Source organism: Elgaria multicarinata, chromosome 2, assembly GCF_023053635.1.
Source record: "Elgaria multicarinata webbii isolate HBS135686 ecotype San Diego chromosome 2, rElgMul1.1.pri, whole genome shotgun sequence".
In the NCBI taxonomy this organism is placed as follows: domain Eukaryota; kingdom Metazoa; phylum Chordata; class Lepidosauria; order Squamata; family Anguidae; genus Elgaria; species Elgaria multicarinata.
Window position 1 is genome coordinate 119,317,490 of NC_086172.1, and position 18,272 is coordinate 119,335,761.

General features: G+C 39.8%; 1 protein-coding gene across 3 annotated transcripts in view; it reads left to right on the forward strand.

Moving 5' to 3' along the window:
* The window catches only part of TSPAN18 (tetraspanin 18), a 191,966-nt gene extending 178,050 nt beyond the window's left edge, over positions 1–13,916 (forward strand). For all 3 annotated transcript variants that reach the window (XM_063117449.1, XM_063117448.1, XM_063117450.1), the window contains 4 exons: positions 9,051–9,149; positions 9,757–9,936; positions 11,090–11,173; positions 12,474–13,916. In XM_063117449.1, coding sequence (XP_062973519.1) covers positions 9,051–9,149; positions 9,757–9,936; positions 11,090–11,173; positions 12,474–12,521 — 411 coding nt within the window. In that variant the 3' untranslated portion in view covers positions 12,522–13,916. The remainder of the gene's footprint in view (positions 1–9,050; positions 9,150–9,756; positions 9,937–11,089; positions 11,174–12,473) is intronic.
* The last annotated feature ends 4,356 nt before the right edge of the window (positions 13,917–18,272 follow it).

Consider the following 18,272-nt stretch of genomic DNA (forward strand, 5'->3'; position numbering starts at 1 on the left):
CAACATGATGCATGTTTGGACAGATAGAAAAATAACACAAATTCTTTGTTTATATGTGTTTGTGTTCTTAAACAATATGTAATCTATCTTTATGTCTTAGAGAAAGAAACACTCTCTTTGTAGGTCTTCAAAACATCACCTGTATTGAGATACTAGTATGTTTCAATTTGCTATTTTGTTAATTAATCTGGTAAAAGTAGAACCAGTTTAAGAAAGGCTTTTAATGGTTTGACAGCCCTAATTCTACTGTGTGTTTTATGTAGAAGGAATTAATGAGGGGACAAGTATAGAATGACCTTGCAACAAACTTAACAGAATTTAATATGGGTTTAGTTTATTCCAAAGAGTCTATATTTTTCTCATTTAAAAAGATCTTAAAGAAAGAAGAAAGGTTTAGAAAATCAAGGCTAAAACAGCCATATCTGTCCAAAGGTTAGAAAGGAAGACTATCTCCTTTGTCAACTTGTGGTCTACACCACTGAACAGAATGAAAAGAATGATACTTTGTAAACAACTTAGATGCTCCATTCCAAATAGTGGAGACCGGGAGAGAGCATTATTGCGTCTTGGTGGCAGCAGCTATTGCTCTATAAATAGTGACCACGTCCTGGGGGTCTGTTGTGCTGTTAATACAGCTCTTGTTTTCTGAACTAAAGTCTTTCATGAGAGTAGAAGTAGAAGACCTCACACAAAGCAGGGTGAAACCACACACATGCACAATGCACTGTATTATACATTTGGGTATTACCAATCCAGTATTCATTCTTTCTTTCTTTCTTTCTTTCTTTCTTTCTTTCTTTCTTTCTTCTTTCTTTCGTATCTCTACATACAAGATGCTTTCCTGTGACAGCACTAGCACCACCGACATAGTACTGCTGAGCATGTTTCAATGATTAGAAAGGAAACCCAAAAAATAGACAAAGAATCAAACTATGCTTAATGTTAGGCAATTAGCTCTGTCCTTAAGTGCACGCTTTTGTATTTATTTATTTTTTAAAAAATGTCCCAGTGCAGGGATGTGTGATTGGTTCGGGATCCCAGCTCCTGCAATTTGCATTGCCAACAAAGGTACCATTTGTTTTAGTTCAAATTGCAGATGTTGGGCCTGATCCAATTTATTTACTGCATCAATTTAGTGCACCCATCAGTCTTGCTGTCCTTGTACCACAAACTTGTTTACTTCTGCTGACGATGCTGGGAATTCCATTCTGTTTAAGCCCAATTTTTAGCATTTGTAAAAAAAAAAAAGGGGGGAGACTTATACATAGGTTTTATACATCTCTTTTATTTTATACAGAGTGCTTCCCTTTCCTCCCTCTTAACAATGAAGGCGGGCATTTGCTTCCCTCAGTTTCTGAGAAAACAGCGATATCAAGATGGGGGTGCCTTTGAACATGTCCAGAGTTCGGCCTCTCAAAGACATGCTGTTGTATCTAGTTATGATTTTAAAACCATACATGACAGATTGGAGGAGGCACCGCAAACAGATACAGCCCATTTATGTGGGTTGTTTCCTTTTATGTGGAATTCGGTTGACTGACTTTAGGAATCACAATGACCACCAAAGGCCAGTAAGTCTGGCCTCCCACCCAAAGCATGCTGGGAGTTCCACCCAAGGCATGCTGGGAGTTGTAGGCATAAACCTAAGTTTTTATTAAATTCTTTAAAAATACTTAAAATCCCAAAATTCATGTTTTTAGATTTTTTCTGATCCATGTACACAAAGACATGTCTGGGTGAACAGTATTAAGGCAGTACTGTATGTGGAATTGGGTAAACATTTCAGGATATACATGGCACACACATACTTTTTGCTTTATAGGTAGAGATTAGCTAACAGGGAGGCAGAATTAGGAATATGTTATTCTGATTTTTAAGAACTTCTCTGGGCACCTTTTAAGCAAAATCCAGATCACAGTAGTTATATGTAATTACTTTTTTGATTTTCTATTTATTTGAAATGCCTATCAACCAAGATTCTTCAATTCTCTTTATACACCACTGATAAATTAAAGTAAACCTAGTATAAAATAAATACCAGCCTAATTTTTTGTTTACAATGCTCTGTTACCAGTACTAGCAGCATTTTTGTTTTTGTTATACTATAGGTGTAAATTGAAGAGTGATGTTTGTTTTAATACAAAGAAAAGAGCTTCTGGGGAATTGTAGACTTTTCCTAACCTTCCCCCTCCTTACAGAGATCTGGAATGTTGAAGGGCTGTAAATAATCGTGCTGATAACCTGGGGTTCAATGCTTAATCGAAACTGATATAGTCTAGGCGTGGTCTCTCTAACCTGTCTTAGCACCTGCCAAACTCCTTGCCCCTCCTGATGTTTATTTTAATTCTTAAGATTTTAAATAAATTATTTGTTTATGGGGCAGGGGGCTTGCATGCAGCAAAGCAAAGTGCTGCCTTCCAGCACCATCTTTATTTTGTTTCAAAAGAATGATTTGTGTTTTAGAGCTCATATCCTACCTCTGCCTTGTAGTTAAGGTCTTGGTGAAGTTCCTTCTCTTTTACTCTCACCAATTTGTCTGCTGGGCAATGAGTGTATTGTGACTGGCCATGCCCACCATAGCAACCATTTTATGAATGGGCAAGCTCCTCTATGCCAGCCACTTTGTGAGAACACTCACAACACAATCTCAAATGTGCCCACTCACCTAAAAAAGTTGGGGACCCTTGATTAGGGAGTGGTCAGCCCTTAATTAGTACTTCAGTATCGCTCTCTTATATAAACTATTTTTGGATTGGTATCAAATACATGTTTTTCCTAAATTAATAAAGAGGTTGGATGAACATGCCCTAAGCTAAATATTTAGAGTGGTTGTGAAGCAATAATGAAATATGCTTTTGTCTACTATTATTGAAGCAGCCAGACCAAAATATGGTGGTGGTGGAACTAGAAAGGTGGAGATAATTAGTTGTGACCTCAAGTAATAGATTGGAGTTAAAGGATATTAAAATATCCTGATAAGTGGCAAAATGATTTCTTTGAATACTGCACTGTTCTATGTGGATGCATTCTTCTCGCATTTTCTTAATAGCTTCTTGGCTTGCGAGGTGGTATTATGGTTAATGCTCTGCTCTACATAGCCTGTCTCCCTCTGAGACAGAAGTAATTGATAGACACTTTACTGCTTGCCTTATGCTACAGCACAGCTTTATCTTGTAGAACATATTGAATCCAAAGCTCTCACATCACTATATGGGGTTAAATGATATAGTTAGAGTTGAATAATTAATAGCAGAGGGAAAAGAAGAAACTAAAAACCAACAACAAGGAAGATGTTCTCTACAGAGATTTGAAATGAGACAAATACTCAGTGAAGCAGACAGGCAAGGAGTCTGTTTCAAATGACTGAAGCTGTAGAGAAGATCTTTCCCTTGAATATGGCTGGACAAAGCAAAACAGAGAGACCTAGCAGTGCAGCAAGTTTCAGGGTGGTGAGTCAGCTTCTGCACTTTAGATAGCTCCTTTAGAGTTCTGACTGGTTCTGACTGAAACCCGGAGTGGATTCGTCGGCCCACTGACATTGGAGTCACTGGTCTAGGCTACTTAAAGCGGTATAAAGCAACATCAGAAATAAAGAGGTTTTCAAAGTGAAAGAGGAAACTAGTATTAGATGTTTAGAACTTGAGTCTGAAATAAAAATGGATGGTGAGTCTGAAGACCTGTGGTTGCTATATTTCTTTCCAACAGGTTGTGATGCTTTTCTTTAAAGGAAAAGGGTCATGGAAAATATTTGCAAGTCCAGTAGTAAGGGGCATACAAGGTGTGGTTTTCTCATCAGTGATATCTCACTACAAATATATAAATATATATATTATGTGCAGTTTGTCATGTGTAAGGCTGCTTTGCATGAGGCTAAAAGCTGCCATATTTTAGTAAATCGCCAAAATATCTCATAAGGAAGAGCAGCGGATTAAAGTGGGGTGCTTACCCAGTTCTTGGGAGAAGGTAAACATTGAAATCAGTCTGGATAATCCATTTTGTCCCCAAAGCCAGAGCTGAGCTTTGCCCCAAAATGGCAAATTTGAGATTGGTCAGTTGTCCTACACATTAGGATCCACGGAGGGCTTTTTCAACAGATATCTCACAACAGCAACTTAAGGCTGGATAGAACTAGGCCTTCCGCTAAGGAATCATTGCTTAGCCACTTGGCCGGGCTTCCTCTGACTGCTTTAATCAGCCAGGATAGGCAATGATTTGGCTGGTTTCACACTATCTTGTCTACATTGACAGGCTGCACATACTGAAACATATCCATCGCAACCAGATAAACAGGTGCCGAAGATGCCCTTGGCATCTAATTTGGAGTCAATGTAAACGATTTTATTTGTGAAGTGTTCAACAAAAGTATCACAGTGCCAACACATCCTCAGTTTTCTCTGGTCTTTGAGGTAACAGCCCTTTTGCTATGTGAAACTGGCTCCACAGCATGATTGCAGATGCAATGGTGGTGGGATTGTATGATTTTCTTTGCTGCTATCATCACCACAGGATAGTTTAAATAGGAAGTCTAGCCTGTACTTGGCAAGATTCAAGGCAGTAATAATTTATTAATTATGGTCCACCAACCACAGAGTAATATTCTTATATATACCTACCTACCTACCTACCTACCTACCTACCTATAAAGCGGAAAGTATGTGTGTGTCATGTATGTCCCTAAATGTTTACCCAATTCCATATACGGTACTGCCTTAATACTGTTCACTCAGACAGGACTTCATGTACATGGATCAGAAAAAATATAAAAACATGAATTTGGGGGTTTTAAGTATTTTTAAAGAATCTAATAAAAACCTAGGTTTATGCCTATAACTCTCAGCATGCCTTGGGTTTAACTCCCAGCATGCCTTGAGTAGGAGGCCAGACTTACTGGCCTTTGGTGGCCATTGTGATTCCTAAAGTCAAGACTATATATATATATATTCACTTGGCATTTAAAGGCCATTAATGCAGTCACTAGGCAAGCCTGTCTGGGAAAAAGAAATCCATAAGCAGGGTGCCACAACTAAGATGGCCTGCTCTCCAGTTGTCTTCCACCACACCTCAGATGGTGTTCAAAGAGTTAACACATTATTTAGGACGTAGGCCTATGCCTACAACTCCCTCTGTGAGGACAAGGAAAATCATGATGACAGCTGCAAGGCAGTCCTGGCCAGGTGTTGAGGGAGAGAGGGAGAGAGAGAGAGAGAGAAGAGACTAATTCAATTTGTTTTAAAGTTACCTCACAGGCCTAGGACAGGCCTACCTTGCAGGGTTGTCATGAAGGCAAGAGAGGAAATAAAGAAATTAATTTACTTTGTTTAGAGGTTAACTCACAGGCCTAACACCAGCCTGCTGCTTTAAGATAATTACTCCGCAGACATGGGGGCGTGGGTTGGTGAGCAATACCGTGTAGAAATTTGAAATTTGGCATGCTGACAGGTCTGGCTGTACAATGTACCAGAGAAAGCTAAAAATGAATTTTGGATTTTAAATAGTTTTAAAGAATTTAATAAAAATCACTTTATCGCCCTGAGCTCCTTGGAAAATGAAGGCGGTCTGGCTCCATTGTCATGGAGAAGATCCTCAGGAATAATTGTGGCAAGCTCCCAGGTCATATCACTATCCAGGAGATTAGCCAGGTCTTCAAGAGAATCACCAGCAGTGGTCGATCCAAGTAGCTTGTGCATTGAGGATGAAACTCATAGAAACTTTCTTATCCTAACACCAGCCTCTAGTAAGGAGAAACTGAGTTCTTGGTCAGCAGTACAGAGTTCAGGCTGCTTTCTTTCAATGGATTCTTTTAAAGCTAAAAATAAGCTGCACGCCTCAGTTGTTTAACTCTTTTTTCCTTCTTTGTCCAGATATTTGGAACAAAGTAAAATGTTATACATACTAGTGAAAGGGAATGGGTTATTTTTCTGCCAAATAAGCACAGTCCCAGCACTGGGCTTTGTTTTAGGTCAAATCTCATAAAAATCACAAACACAAACCTCAAACATTTCCTTTGGGATCTTGCCTGTCAAAATAAAGGTTTCACTTTATATTCAAATGACTCTTTTGTTCCAGAGCTGGTCAAAGGAAGCCAGTTGGGACTATTACCAACTGTAATATTAGTTTCAAAGTCTGCACTTAGGAAACAGACAAGCATCAATAAAAAGTCTGGGCGGCTGTCTCCGCAGGATGGAAGCCCAGGCGGGGTAAATTATGCAAAACAAGGGAAGGGAAACACAATGCTTGAGCATATGTGGGGACACCTTCTAACCCGGAGCTCCCTGTTGGGGCTGGCTTATTTCCCCAGGGAGCATCCCTGTCCGGTCTGACTAATAAGCATTTCCATATAAAGGTAATACAGCCTCTTCATATTGCAGTTGTTTAAGGTGTAGCTTTAATAAGTCCTCCACAAATCCTGTGAGGTCCGCCGAAGTTCCATTAATTTTTAGTAATAAAGTTCCAGGGCAAACAATATAAAAAGTCAATTGACCTCCAGTGTGTCAGTGACACACATTGAATTACTGAGAACTTGTTAACTCTCGCTGTTGGTGTACATTCCATTTATCGCTATTTCGTTACATGCACACTAACAGAAATAGCATGCTGTGATTTTCACCAAGTTTTGTTGAAGTGTGTGTTCTGTTATATTCTTGATGTGATTAAGGTCAAATCTACACCAAGCAGGATATGACACTTTGAAAATGGTTTGAAAACGATATATGGAGTGTGTCCTGGGCCCCAGCAATTGTTACTACTCTTATAAACCGTTTTAAAGCAGTAGTTTAGATCCTACCTAAGAGACATTTGGAAGGATTGTCTGGCAGTGGCCACAGAGAGCACCTTTATGGAGGAACTAGTTATGGGCAAACTCCCTTGGTTCGATAAGGATTTTGAATTCAGCTCTGCATATTCTCAGCCTTTAGTGGATAAATGACTTGATCTGTCATGAGGGAGAACTGGGCCCTAGACATGAGCATTCTGAAGGTTTGGCAGATATATCATCTATAGACTTACAGGAATGTAAAGTATCCTTCTCAGACTTTTGTTTTATAATTCATTTTGAAAGACTTTTATTTAATTAGAAAAAAATATGGTTAAATCCTGAATTAGCATATATTCGTACTTAACGTGTGGAAATTTCAGCATGTTCCATTGCTAGCACTAGGAATTGCTAGCAAGAGAATCCCCAGCCTTACATTTTGATGTGCTTGTGTATGAGTGTGCATGTGTGGGTGTGCTTGGCAGCCCCTTGGTGCCATCCGATGCAGCCCTCAGGACCAAAAAGTTTGTGGACCTCTGTTCTGTGGAACACATCCAACAAACTCTGCTCACCCTACGGGACTTCCCCTTCCTATCCTCTCCACTGCAGCCAGTCACATTCCCTCCCCAAATCTTACTCTGTAGGGCTGCAGGGCGGAAGGGAATCTGTGGACTCATCTACACCAAGAAGGATATTCCACTAAGGAAGTGTTATGAAAGCGGTATATAAAAGGCAAGAGCCACACTATTGCTTTATAGCAGTACTGAAGTACACTGACAACTGTTGGGGCCCATGACACACCTACGCCAAGCAGGATATAACACTATGGGAGCTGTATGAAAGCAGTATATGGTATGTGTGAATGGGCCCCAACAGTTGTCAGTGCACTTCAATACCACTATAAAGCAGTTGTGTGGCTCCTGCCTTTTATATACCGCTTTCATAGTGGAATTATCCTGCTTGGCGTAGATGAGCCCTGTGTTCCACTAGCAGATGTATAGAACTGGACACAACCCTGTGTCTTCCCTATTATTATTTATTATTATTTATTTATTTATTTATTTATTTATTTATTTATTTATATAGCACCATCAATGTACATGGTGCTGTACAGAGTAAAACAGTAAATAGCAAGGCCCTGCCTCATAGGCTTACAATCTAATAAAATCATTCCCTACTGATCCTTGAGCTGAACAAAAAGCACTGATTGAAGTTGGACCCCTTTAAATGCCATTACCTATTCAAACTAAATACAGAAACTGAAATTTCTGGGGAAATTGTATGGGAATGTTAACTCCTTTAGGATCTGGTCCTCACCAATGGAAAATAAAATCAGATAGAAAGGCACGCTTCATTGGGTGCACTTTTAATTCTTTATTAGTGCACATTTAGGATCATGGCCAAAATTCATGACTTCATTCAAGGAGTAAAATCAGTACCGGATTTAGGAACAAGCCAAGTAAGCCATGGCTTAGGCCCTCATGTTATGAGGGGCCTCTAATTGTGTTGGGCATTAACTAAAATGATTTATAATTAGGATCACTTTGGCTTAAATATGTTGGAAAGTCTGGTGTGACTTATAGCAGAGTTGCCTTACATAGAGAAAGTGTGGCAATGCAGTATAACAATAGGTGATACTCTTTCATTACCCTTCCAATTACTGTACATTTTCTCTCTTTCTTTTTATAGTATGGGGCCTGTGAATCTTGATATGGTTTAGGGCCTCAGTGTGTCTTAATTTGGCCCTGGGCAAAATGGTCAAGGGGACAGATTGCTATACACATCAAGATCTGGAAGTACATTGTTTTGAGTAGTATGAACATGCATCAACAAGAGAGCAATTCCTACAACGTAATCCAGAAAGGGAAGTTGCCTTGTCAAGTCAGATCATTGGTCCATTAGTTTAATATTGTCTATACTGACTAGCAGCTGGATTCAGACATGGGTCTCTCCCAGCCCTCTCTACAGATGGCAAGGATTGATCCGAAGAGTCTTCGCATGCAGATGTACTCTTACTATTGTGCTAAGCCTTTTCCCTCTAAAGCTGTTTTAGGGAAAATGGGAAGCTCCATCGTGTCATATCCATTTCTTTCCTAGTTCAACAAACAAAAATATATATCACACTTCAATTTAATTTATTAGTGAGTACCTGGCACACAAATCTTAGACTACCTTGTAAGGTTAGTTTATTAAGTGCTAGTAGTATTGGCTGCATATAAATACTGCTTGCTACTGTATTCTGCACTTTGAAGTACTAGCATGGATCAATTCTCATTTTACTTCATTCTCTGTGTTGCAGTTGACCAGAGAGTTCTTTACCAAGGAGCTGAAAAAGCACTATCAAGGGAACAACGAGTCTGACGTCTTCTCGACCACCTGGAACTCAGTCATGATCACAGTGAGTAATAGCTTACCTAGTGCGTCCTTTTGTGAATTGCCCAGCAGGGGTACGGCAGATGCTCTGCCTCTCAATAGGTACAATCTCCCTGTTAATAAAACAACAGCAGAGTTGGGGGTAAAAATCACAGCTGAAAACTGTTTAATATCTGTTTATTATCCATCCTTCATTACATGGCAGTTTATTAGATTGTTTATTAGATTGTAAGCCTATGCGGCAGAGTCTTGCTATTTACTGTTTTACTCTGTACAGCACCATGTACATTGATGGTGCTATATAAATAAATAATAATAATAATTATTATAGGAAAAAGACAATATAAAGTTGGCTACCAGAAAACCTTCTCTTACCAGAACATATGAGTGCAGCTGTAGGAGACTAGTAGAGCCCAAAATATGTTGTTTGCTGCTGTCTTTTGTACTAAATACCAAAATATGCATTCTTGTATTCTTGCAGAAGGTGTGTAGCCTCCCATATTCCGTTCATTTGCTTGGCCAATTCCTGCATATTCTCCTCAGATTTCACGTTATTTTCGAAAGGCTCTGTGTTGCCTCCTATCCTGAAAGAAAATAGTATTAACCATTTACTTGACTTTCCTATTTACTAGTTTGGCTGCTGTGGAGTCAATGGACCTGAAGATTTTGAAACTGCCCCTCGTTTCCTTCACCTGTATTCACATGATGTAGTTCCTGAAGCATGTTGCCAGCGAAAGCTCCAATCTCGTACTGGAGCATTCATCAACAAAGAAGATTGCCTCAAGGGGAATGATATGTACCAAAACCGGCAGGTAAGGGGTACACAGAAGTGGGACTTCATAAAGCAGTTTAAACTCAGGGGGGAGAAAGATACAGGGGTCCACAAGATCCTATCTTAAGCAGTGCTTTATTTGATAAAAGTTTCTCTGCCTAAATTAATGTAGAATTTGCCCCTTCCTCAGCCCATCTCTGTCTCTCTGTCTGTCTATCTTTTTATTAAATGAGCTGGATTATGGAACATTTTATGATGTTTGCCTTCACCGCAGTTCTGCTAGGCAATTCGCTTTTACCCACATTTTACAAATGGGGAACTGACACTGAGAAATAGTAACTTGCTCAAGGCTGCAGTGTATCTGTAGAACCACATAAGAAGTGAACCCAAGGAGATCTCCCAGATCCATAATAGTTCATTCAAGGGCAAAACATACATAAATGCACCTTGAACATAATGCAGAATTAAAAACCTTTTTTTCCCCATGACTGGTAAAAAAATAACTCAAGGCAGGGCCAGTCTCTCTACAGTCTAAGTGTAGGCAGCTTGGTTGAACAGCAATTTTTTCCAGTAGGTGACAGAAGGAAATATTCTTCTCTGCTGCCATGTTGGCACTCAACTCTGCTGTTTAGGAACAGCAGAAGCAAAGGAGGATTGAATGATCCAGGTGTCCAGTGGGCTGTGTGAATGTGTGAACTGAGAGCCTTTCAGAGTGAGGGTCCAGGATTTATTGGGGAGGGGGCATGGAGGAAAATAGGGATCAGCTGGTGACTCTTGAGAAGAAGGTTGGTTGGTACAACTGGGCAACCCACAGAAACTTGCACGATGAATGGTCATTGGCTTAAGGATTCACTATTATCTGGATATTATTTCAGTATTTCACTGACCTTGACTTGATATTAAATATTAGACACAAACTGGGTTTGCAGCTTAAAGGGGTACAAGTAAAAGAAAATTTTAAAAAGTTTGACAGTATCATAACCTACTAAGCTAGACAGAGAACTTAGAAACTTAAACTTCTTTCAAATTTGTGAAAGGTTCCACGATTTCTACTATCATAAAAATAGAAACAGAGGCGGTATAGTCTCACTCCAGGATTGTACCTGGATAGGGCTCTGTCACTTGATGTCTTACTACGTCATCAGAAAAGAACTGTAAAAACTCTGAATGAAAGTTTGTTTCCTTTTTTCTAGGGCTGCTACACTGTGATACTTAACTCCTTTGAGACATACGTGTACCTTGCAGGAGCTCTTGCTATTGGTGTTTTAGCCATTGAGGTATAGTAGGAATTGATATGCTAATGACCATGTAAGATGCCTTCATGTAGGTTCCCACCAGACCTCCCTGTCCGTATTTTTGTGTATTATCCTCAGAAAATACAAGGTGGAAGAGATTTTCACGTGGGCAAAAAAATTATCCTGCACTGCCCTCTAGTGTTAGGTATATCAAGCAACAGATGCATCACACTTGGAACACTTGCTCACGCTGAATGCATATCTGAAATTAATTCAGTGAATTTACTTGGTTTGAAATTATGAACAGTTTTCAAAATTAATATGTACTTAAAAAGGAATCATTTGCTTTGATTTCACAGGTTCAATAATTTTTCAATTCAGTAGGTTTTTAGAGTTTTGTGCAACCTTGCAACCTTCACCCATTCAATATTGTTTGACAGTGTTACTTTACCAAATAGTATCAAGATTCTAGAGCCATTCATTACATTCTTCATACACAGAACCTGTACATGAATAAGGGGTTAGCATAACAGGGCTGCTGACCCCTTGCCAAGATGTGGATGTCTGGAGGGTGTGGCTATATGGGACATAGGGGATGGAGTCAACAGTGTGATCCTCTTGTTCCGTTTTCCATGCGTGGGTGTCACGTGTAGAGAACTCACGAAGAGCGCTGCATGCAGGGGGTATCACCTTAAACTTAGTGATTAGTATAGCCAAATTCATTTCACAAATTTATCTCAGCTCTGGTTAGATTCCTTGAGTCAAAGGGCAGAAGGTACAGAGACTGGAGTGAAAGAAAGAGGCAAATGTGTCAGACATTACATGATTTTGGGTTGAGTCGAGTTAGAGAGACAGAAACTGGAGTGCAAGGGAAAGAGAGGAGTTTAAGGGGAAGAAGCTTTAAATTGATGGTTGCATCACAGGAAGGCAGCATAAGGAATTAAGAGAAGGGGTGATAAAGTGTTTAGCAAGATAATGTAGCTATTTGGTGGGATTCACAGAATTGTCATAATTAAGACTGGCATAGACAAGTCAGTAGAAGAATGCAGAGGCAAAAGTATCCAGCAAAGAACCCCTGGCCCTTCAACAGGAGAATGATGTATTCTTAAAAGCATACAAATTTGTAACAGAAGAGTAAAGAAACTAGGTTGGTGGGTTTTTTGCAGAATTCCTCTGGTGAAGGGCTCCTTTTGATCCTAAATTCGTCTTTGTGCTCTTTGATGGAGTTTTTATGCTGTGCTTATTCTGGAGTGCACTTTTTGCTGACTGTAGTTACGATTAACTAACTCTTTCTGTCACAACCCTATTTGACTGTTTTATCTTATTTTTGACTCCTTCACAGCTATTTGCTATGATCTTTGCCATGTGCCTCTTTCGGGGAATCCAGTAGGAAGCATTCCATGAGCAGCTGAGAGTTTTTCAATCACATGCTTTGAAGGAAGGAAAGAGAGAAGATAAACTTTATTTTTTGGTTAACAAAGTGGGGGGAAAATGACTGTAATATATGAATGACCAAAAGGATTGTACTTCAGGGGCTGGAACTTTGAGGTGCTGTGCACTACATTGCCTTCTCCCAGGGGAGTCATTCATCAGAAGCCACACGCAGTGGCTTGCACTAAGAGCCTGCAAGACAGGGAGGAAGTGAACTCTGGTGGTCTCCACGAAGCAGGATGTTGCATGGAATTCACATCTCTTCACACAATAGGGCCCATCAATTGGTGAGGAAAAGGAAGACCACCCATTATACACAAGATCTGTATTCAGCATCCTAAGGAACTGCTCAGCCAAAGCATTGTGACATACACAGGTCAGGCTAGTTTTAAGCAACTTGGAGAAAATGTTGCTTTGACACTGACTTACCAGCCCTCAGTCAAGATGGGCAGTAAACCATCACTTTTATTGCGGGGATGCAAGCTTTCATGGATTACAAGGAATGGATAATGTCTCCACATGGATCCTACAGAAGGAGTCAAGCCTACTGTGTTGGAAAACATGGGGAGAGGCATCCTTTTTAAGGCCAAGAGAGGGATATGATGAAATCAGAAGTTTTGTGCATATCTTTTCTTCGTCACAATGAGTTTTCTGTTCAGTATTCTGTGAGAAGAGGAAAGAGTAAGGTAGTTCTGCTGCCTCCCTCACCTTAAAATAAAAGAAAAAAAGAATAAAGTTTTCTCATCTAGAATGGTTGGTGCTGTCTCCCTTAAGGAGAACTATTTTGTTTTGTTTTTAAGCTTTTGAATGTTTTGTCATCACCATGGTATGTGCAAAATATGTTGCCTCATTTGGCCTTTTGTAGCGGTTGATTTAGCTTGTGGTCTTCATGTTTCAGTGTGCCTTTCAGCTGTGTGGAGAAATCCCCCAAATGGCAATGAAAACGATGAGAAACTTCTGCAGTTGTCCTTTGCACAATTTCATTGTGAATCTTGTGGCCTCACTTCTGTCTGCAGCAATTCTTACTTAGCTTTTTCCTGAACTGCGGGAAATACTAAAACACTCTAACCAGAATCTTTCCCCTCCCCCCCTTTTTTTCTTTTCTTTTTTAATGGATGGCAAGCTGTGATATCAGTTGTATGTTATCCATTCAGGTTCTCAAAGCCAAGTTCAGGAATGGGCGCAATGAGCAGGCCTAAGGGGCAGAACTGAAGTCCTAATATATTAAGGGTATCCTTGTTGCCATAGATTTTGATGGATACATAAATCAGAGTCAAAGTAACACTGAACAAGTGACAAACAGTGATGCAAGCTGGCAAAGGAAAAGGACGTGTGCTGCACCAAGAAGAAGTAGCAGGCTACTGCCAAAAGACAGGAGTAGCATGGGGTGACACCACATGCCATGAGACTTCGGGAAAAGCAATTGATGAGGTCTACAGGGAGCACATGGATGAGTATTTATCCGAGAAACACTGGAGTGGAGAAAACATCAATTCCCACATGATAGGAGGCAAGCAATTAGAAAATGCTAAAAAAATCAAATCAAAATCAAATGATAAGCTAAATCTTAATGTACTCTTTGACAATCTCTCCCACAAAAGGCATGGTTTTCATGTGCATTTAGTTAAGTTCTGCACAGTTTATACAGCAAGGAATATGTACAACACAATTAGAAAAAAAAATGATGCTTCATGTGCCTACTGATAATGCCTATATTTTGTTCTGAACCTACTGTGGCCAAGGAATTCATCCCACATTACTTGAAAAAGGTAGCTGAGGCAAATAGGTGTTTGAAAATAAGGTACATGTATCAGAGACCTGGGATTCAATGTGGGTCCCTGGTGTATACCCAGGTTTGCATGAACAGCTCTAATATGCTAGAGGGTTGAGTTGTTGTTTTTATAAATGAGCTCACCATAATATTTTGTGGAAGGAACTGAGCCAGGGTCTTGTTTGAGCAAAAACTCAAAATGTAGGCAGATCATAAGGAGCTGCCCTATACAGTGTCAGAACAGTTGGTTTATCTAGCCTAGTCTAGCTGATAGAAAGCAGCTGTCCAAGATCTTTAAGTCAGGGATAGGTAACCTAGTGCCCTCCATATGTTTCAGGCTACAATTCCCAGAAGTCCCAATCAGCATGGCCAATGGACAAGGATTATGGGAGCTGCAGTCTAAAATATCTGAAGGCCACCAGGTTTCCTACCACTGCTTTAAGAGTTTGAACCTGAGATCTTCTGCATGCAAAGAACATGTTCAACCAGTGAGCTATGACTATAGTGACAACCACAGCAGATGAGGGGAGGACTGTAGCAGCCATAGTTTAGGTCCCGAGCATCATCTTGTTCTTCCAGAATCTCACTTCTTGTGTCTATCTCGCTTTGTGGGCTTTTTCTCCTTGGCACTATTTTTCTTATTGGTTTCTATTTCCTCTAGTTACTCTTCGGTTTCCACTCCCTTTTTGCACCCAACTGCTTTCTCCTCTTGCTTCCCTAGCAATTTGTAATAATCCCAAAGTCAAGTCACCATCAACTTTTGTGGAAAAGAAGAGGTAAATCGCATCACAGAATTGTGGGAATGGTGGCTGAAACCATTGCTTCCTGTTATTAGAAAGCTAGTGCTTCAGAGGCCCTTGTCAAAGTGGAGAATATAGATGAAGTTGACAACTGCAAAAACCCACTTATAGTGGGAAGGAATCATTTGAGGGGAGAGGTAAGGATTGTATTCCCTAAGATTTTCTTGGACCACAAAATATTAAAATGGACAATCATCTTTTGACAAAATGTGCAACTATATTAATGTGCAACTCCATTAGCACTTCAATCGTGCAAAGTGAACAATTCTGCACCTGGTTCATTTTGGAATTCTTAAGGAATGCAAGCTTCTCACGCTGTTTTTAGTTGTGTTGTTGCTGTATTGTAGAACAGAATTCCCATTCCCCCAAACCTAAGCATGCTCGGAGGAAGCTCCAAGTGCAACTGATTTCCCAAGTTTAAGGTAGTGCTAATAGGTTGGAATCTTGAATATGCTAGCTTGGGAAAGTTGAGTTCCCATTTAGACCAATGGGACATCCAAGTAATGGGGGGAAATATCAGCGTCAATCAGGGTGTTAGTTTCCAGTGCTATAAAACCTGAGGCCAGAGCTGATGCACCTTTTGTCTCTAAGAATTTTATAGGCAAGGGACACAATCTAGCATGACATTCTCCTGCATAAGTCCCGTTGGAGCTAATGTGAGCAGTTGAGTTCTTGTACAGCTTTCATCCTTTTAAGTGGAGCTTGTGCAGGAGAGCTTCACACAGGATTTGTGTCCATATTCTATTTGTGTTTGTGAATCCAGATCCATCCAGTCCCTTCCACTGTCTGTTGTCACTGTTTGCAAGTGCCTGGGAAACAGGTCACGTATGAAGTAAGCATTGAAATCTATTTTAAATGTTCCTTCGAAAACTAGAGCTAATTTAACTTGTATTCCCCATTGTAATGCTTTTTATATTGAGGTTTTTTTTTTTTGTAACATAAAACAGAACACTACTCTGAAGCATTTTGCACAGTTTCTATGTGCATTTCTTTTAAAAAATAAAAAGATAAAAATAAAGACACTGACAATAAAGTGGCTTTACTTTTCACAGTTCGTGGGTTGTGTTTTTTTTAAAAACAAACAAATTCTGGAGTATAGTAGTCTTTTCCTTAGAGGAGTGATACCATGTTTACATCGCAAGAGTGAGCTTTACTTAAAGGTAAACGCAGGACACTAGTGCTATCTGGAATTGGGAATGGGATACTGTCAGTCTATGACTGTTGCTATTTTCATCCTTTGCCCAATTAGCAAATTGTACAGGCATTCATTTGTGTATTATACATTCATCATATTTCACGTGAATGCATAAATACAGCCATATTATCTACCCAAAAGCTATTGTATTTGAATATACCTTGTAAAAGCAGCCCTTGAATGCAAGCATTTTCCTAAGCACGTTTACTGGTTTTAGGGGAAAGTTAGTTGCAGAACTGGCCTCAGAATTCAAATATGTTTAGTAAACATGTAGATTCTTATGTAAGTTTAAAGTTGTTATCCTCAAAGACTGCTAATATGTTCCAGCAGACTAAACAAGAATGTAAATTTCTTGATTAACTGTTGGAAAGAATTCAAATACTGGCCCTGTTCAGAAAACACCTTAACTGTAGCTTTAATAAGGCTTTTTGCCTTATTCACTGTGGTTAAAGCCATGGTTTAAGGTGTCTTCTGAAAAGGGCCACTGTGGATTAACACTAATCTCATTTCTTTTAAATCATCTAAAACATGTGAGGAGGTGCCGTGAATAATATCTTTAGCTACATGCCCTCTTTGCTTAGGCAAGCATTCTTAATACTTTGATGCTTTGCAACAATCCATTCAAATTCAGACCTATGCCTTCCCCTAAAGCTCCTTACAACTGTACACAGCCACAAAAGAGTTGTGCAGACAGCTGCGAAGTCATACATACCTCTCAAAAAGCAAGAATGAACATTAATTCCATTTCTGAGCTCCTTCACAATACTTATTGACTCAACTATCATTCATTGGTTGACAAAAGCCATAGTAGGACACTGTTAGATAATGGAGATTATCTATACACCTATGTGTATACACACACATACTTATGCCTCCTTTTATTTTTCACACTTCATTGCAAAAGAATTCAAAATGCTTATTAGTCAGCTGCTGGGAAAGAAGGAACACATCTCTCGGTGTGGGAGTTGGAAAGTCACTTTCTTGCCTTAGCCAAATATTACTAGCCAGTTGACTAGTTGGGGTGGAATAGGGATACTTGTTCCAAATTTTTGTAAAGCACTAAAGCTGCAACAGCAGGAGAACAATATGATAACAGGTGTAGAAAACATGGTGTAACCAAATAGATGGGTCTTTTGGTAAACTCTTGGAATCCCTCTTAGTAGAAAAAACAAACCCACACAAAATATAGCACAAAACTAGATGGAAGGGTGGGAACAGGGAATGTTGAAGGAAAGACTGATCTTTAAGGTATTTTGCCACAACCAAGTCAGTTTTATTCATGTAACCCTATGAGGCTGATATACTGAAATAAGCATGGGTTTGCAACCATCCGGCAGTAGAACAGGACACTGTTGCAGCTGTGATGACACCCACACTATTTGCTGTGCTTTCTCAGCTTTATGTACATGAAGGATAAGAGAACACTTGACTAGATCATGTGACTCAAATCCAAATGATGATAGTGTTCGCAGGAGCTACTCCATCACAAAGCTGCTTTGAAGGTGTTTAGAGCTTGACCATCTTTTGGAACCATGGCTGGTTTTGGATAATAGGTGTCAAAAATTGTGGCCATAGTCAGTCATGTGGTTACTTAAAAAAATATTATAGAAGCTTATTTTCACCCACACAGTGGCCCAGGGTAAGATTGTCTAATAGTAGGTAACTGCTGTTAACACCCAAATTCTAAGCTAATATCTGAATCTGTGTGTGTGTGTGTGTGATTCTACAGAGCAGGGGATGCAGAATGAATCTGGCGCTATGGGCATCATCCCCTCCAATGGCCCTAACCCCTTCCCCCCAAAATATGCTGGTATTTTTCCCTTTGCCTTTGGACTACACCTCCTTTGGCTTTAGGCTCTGCCCACCACTAGAATGGGATCCACAAAAGCTTCTCCAAAATGGAATTCAGTCCTTGGAGTGAAAGTGGCCTTGCAATAGGGGGAG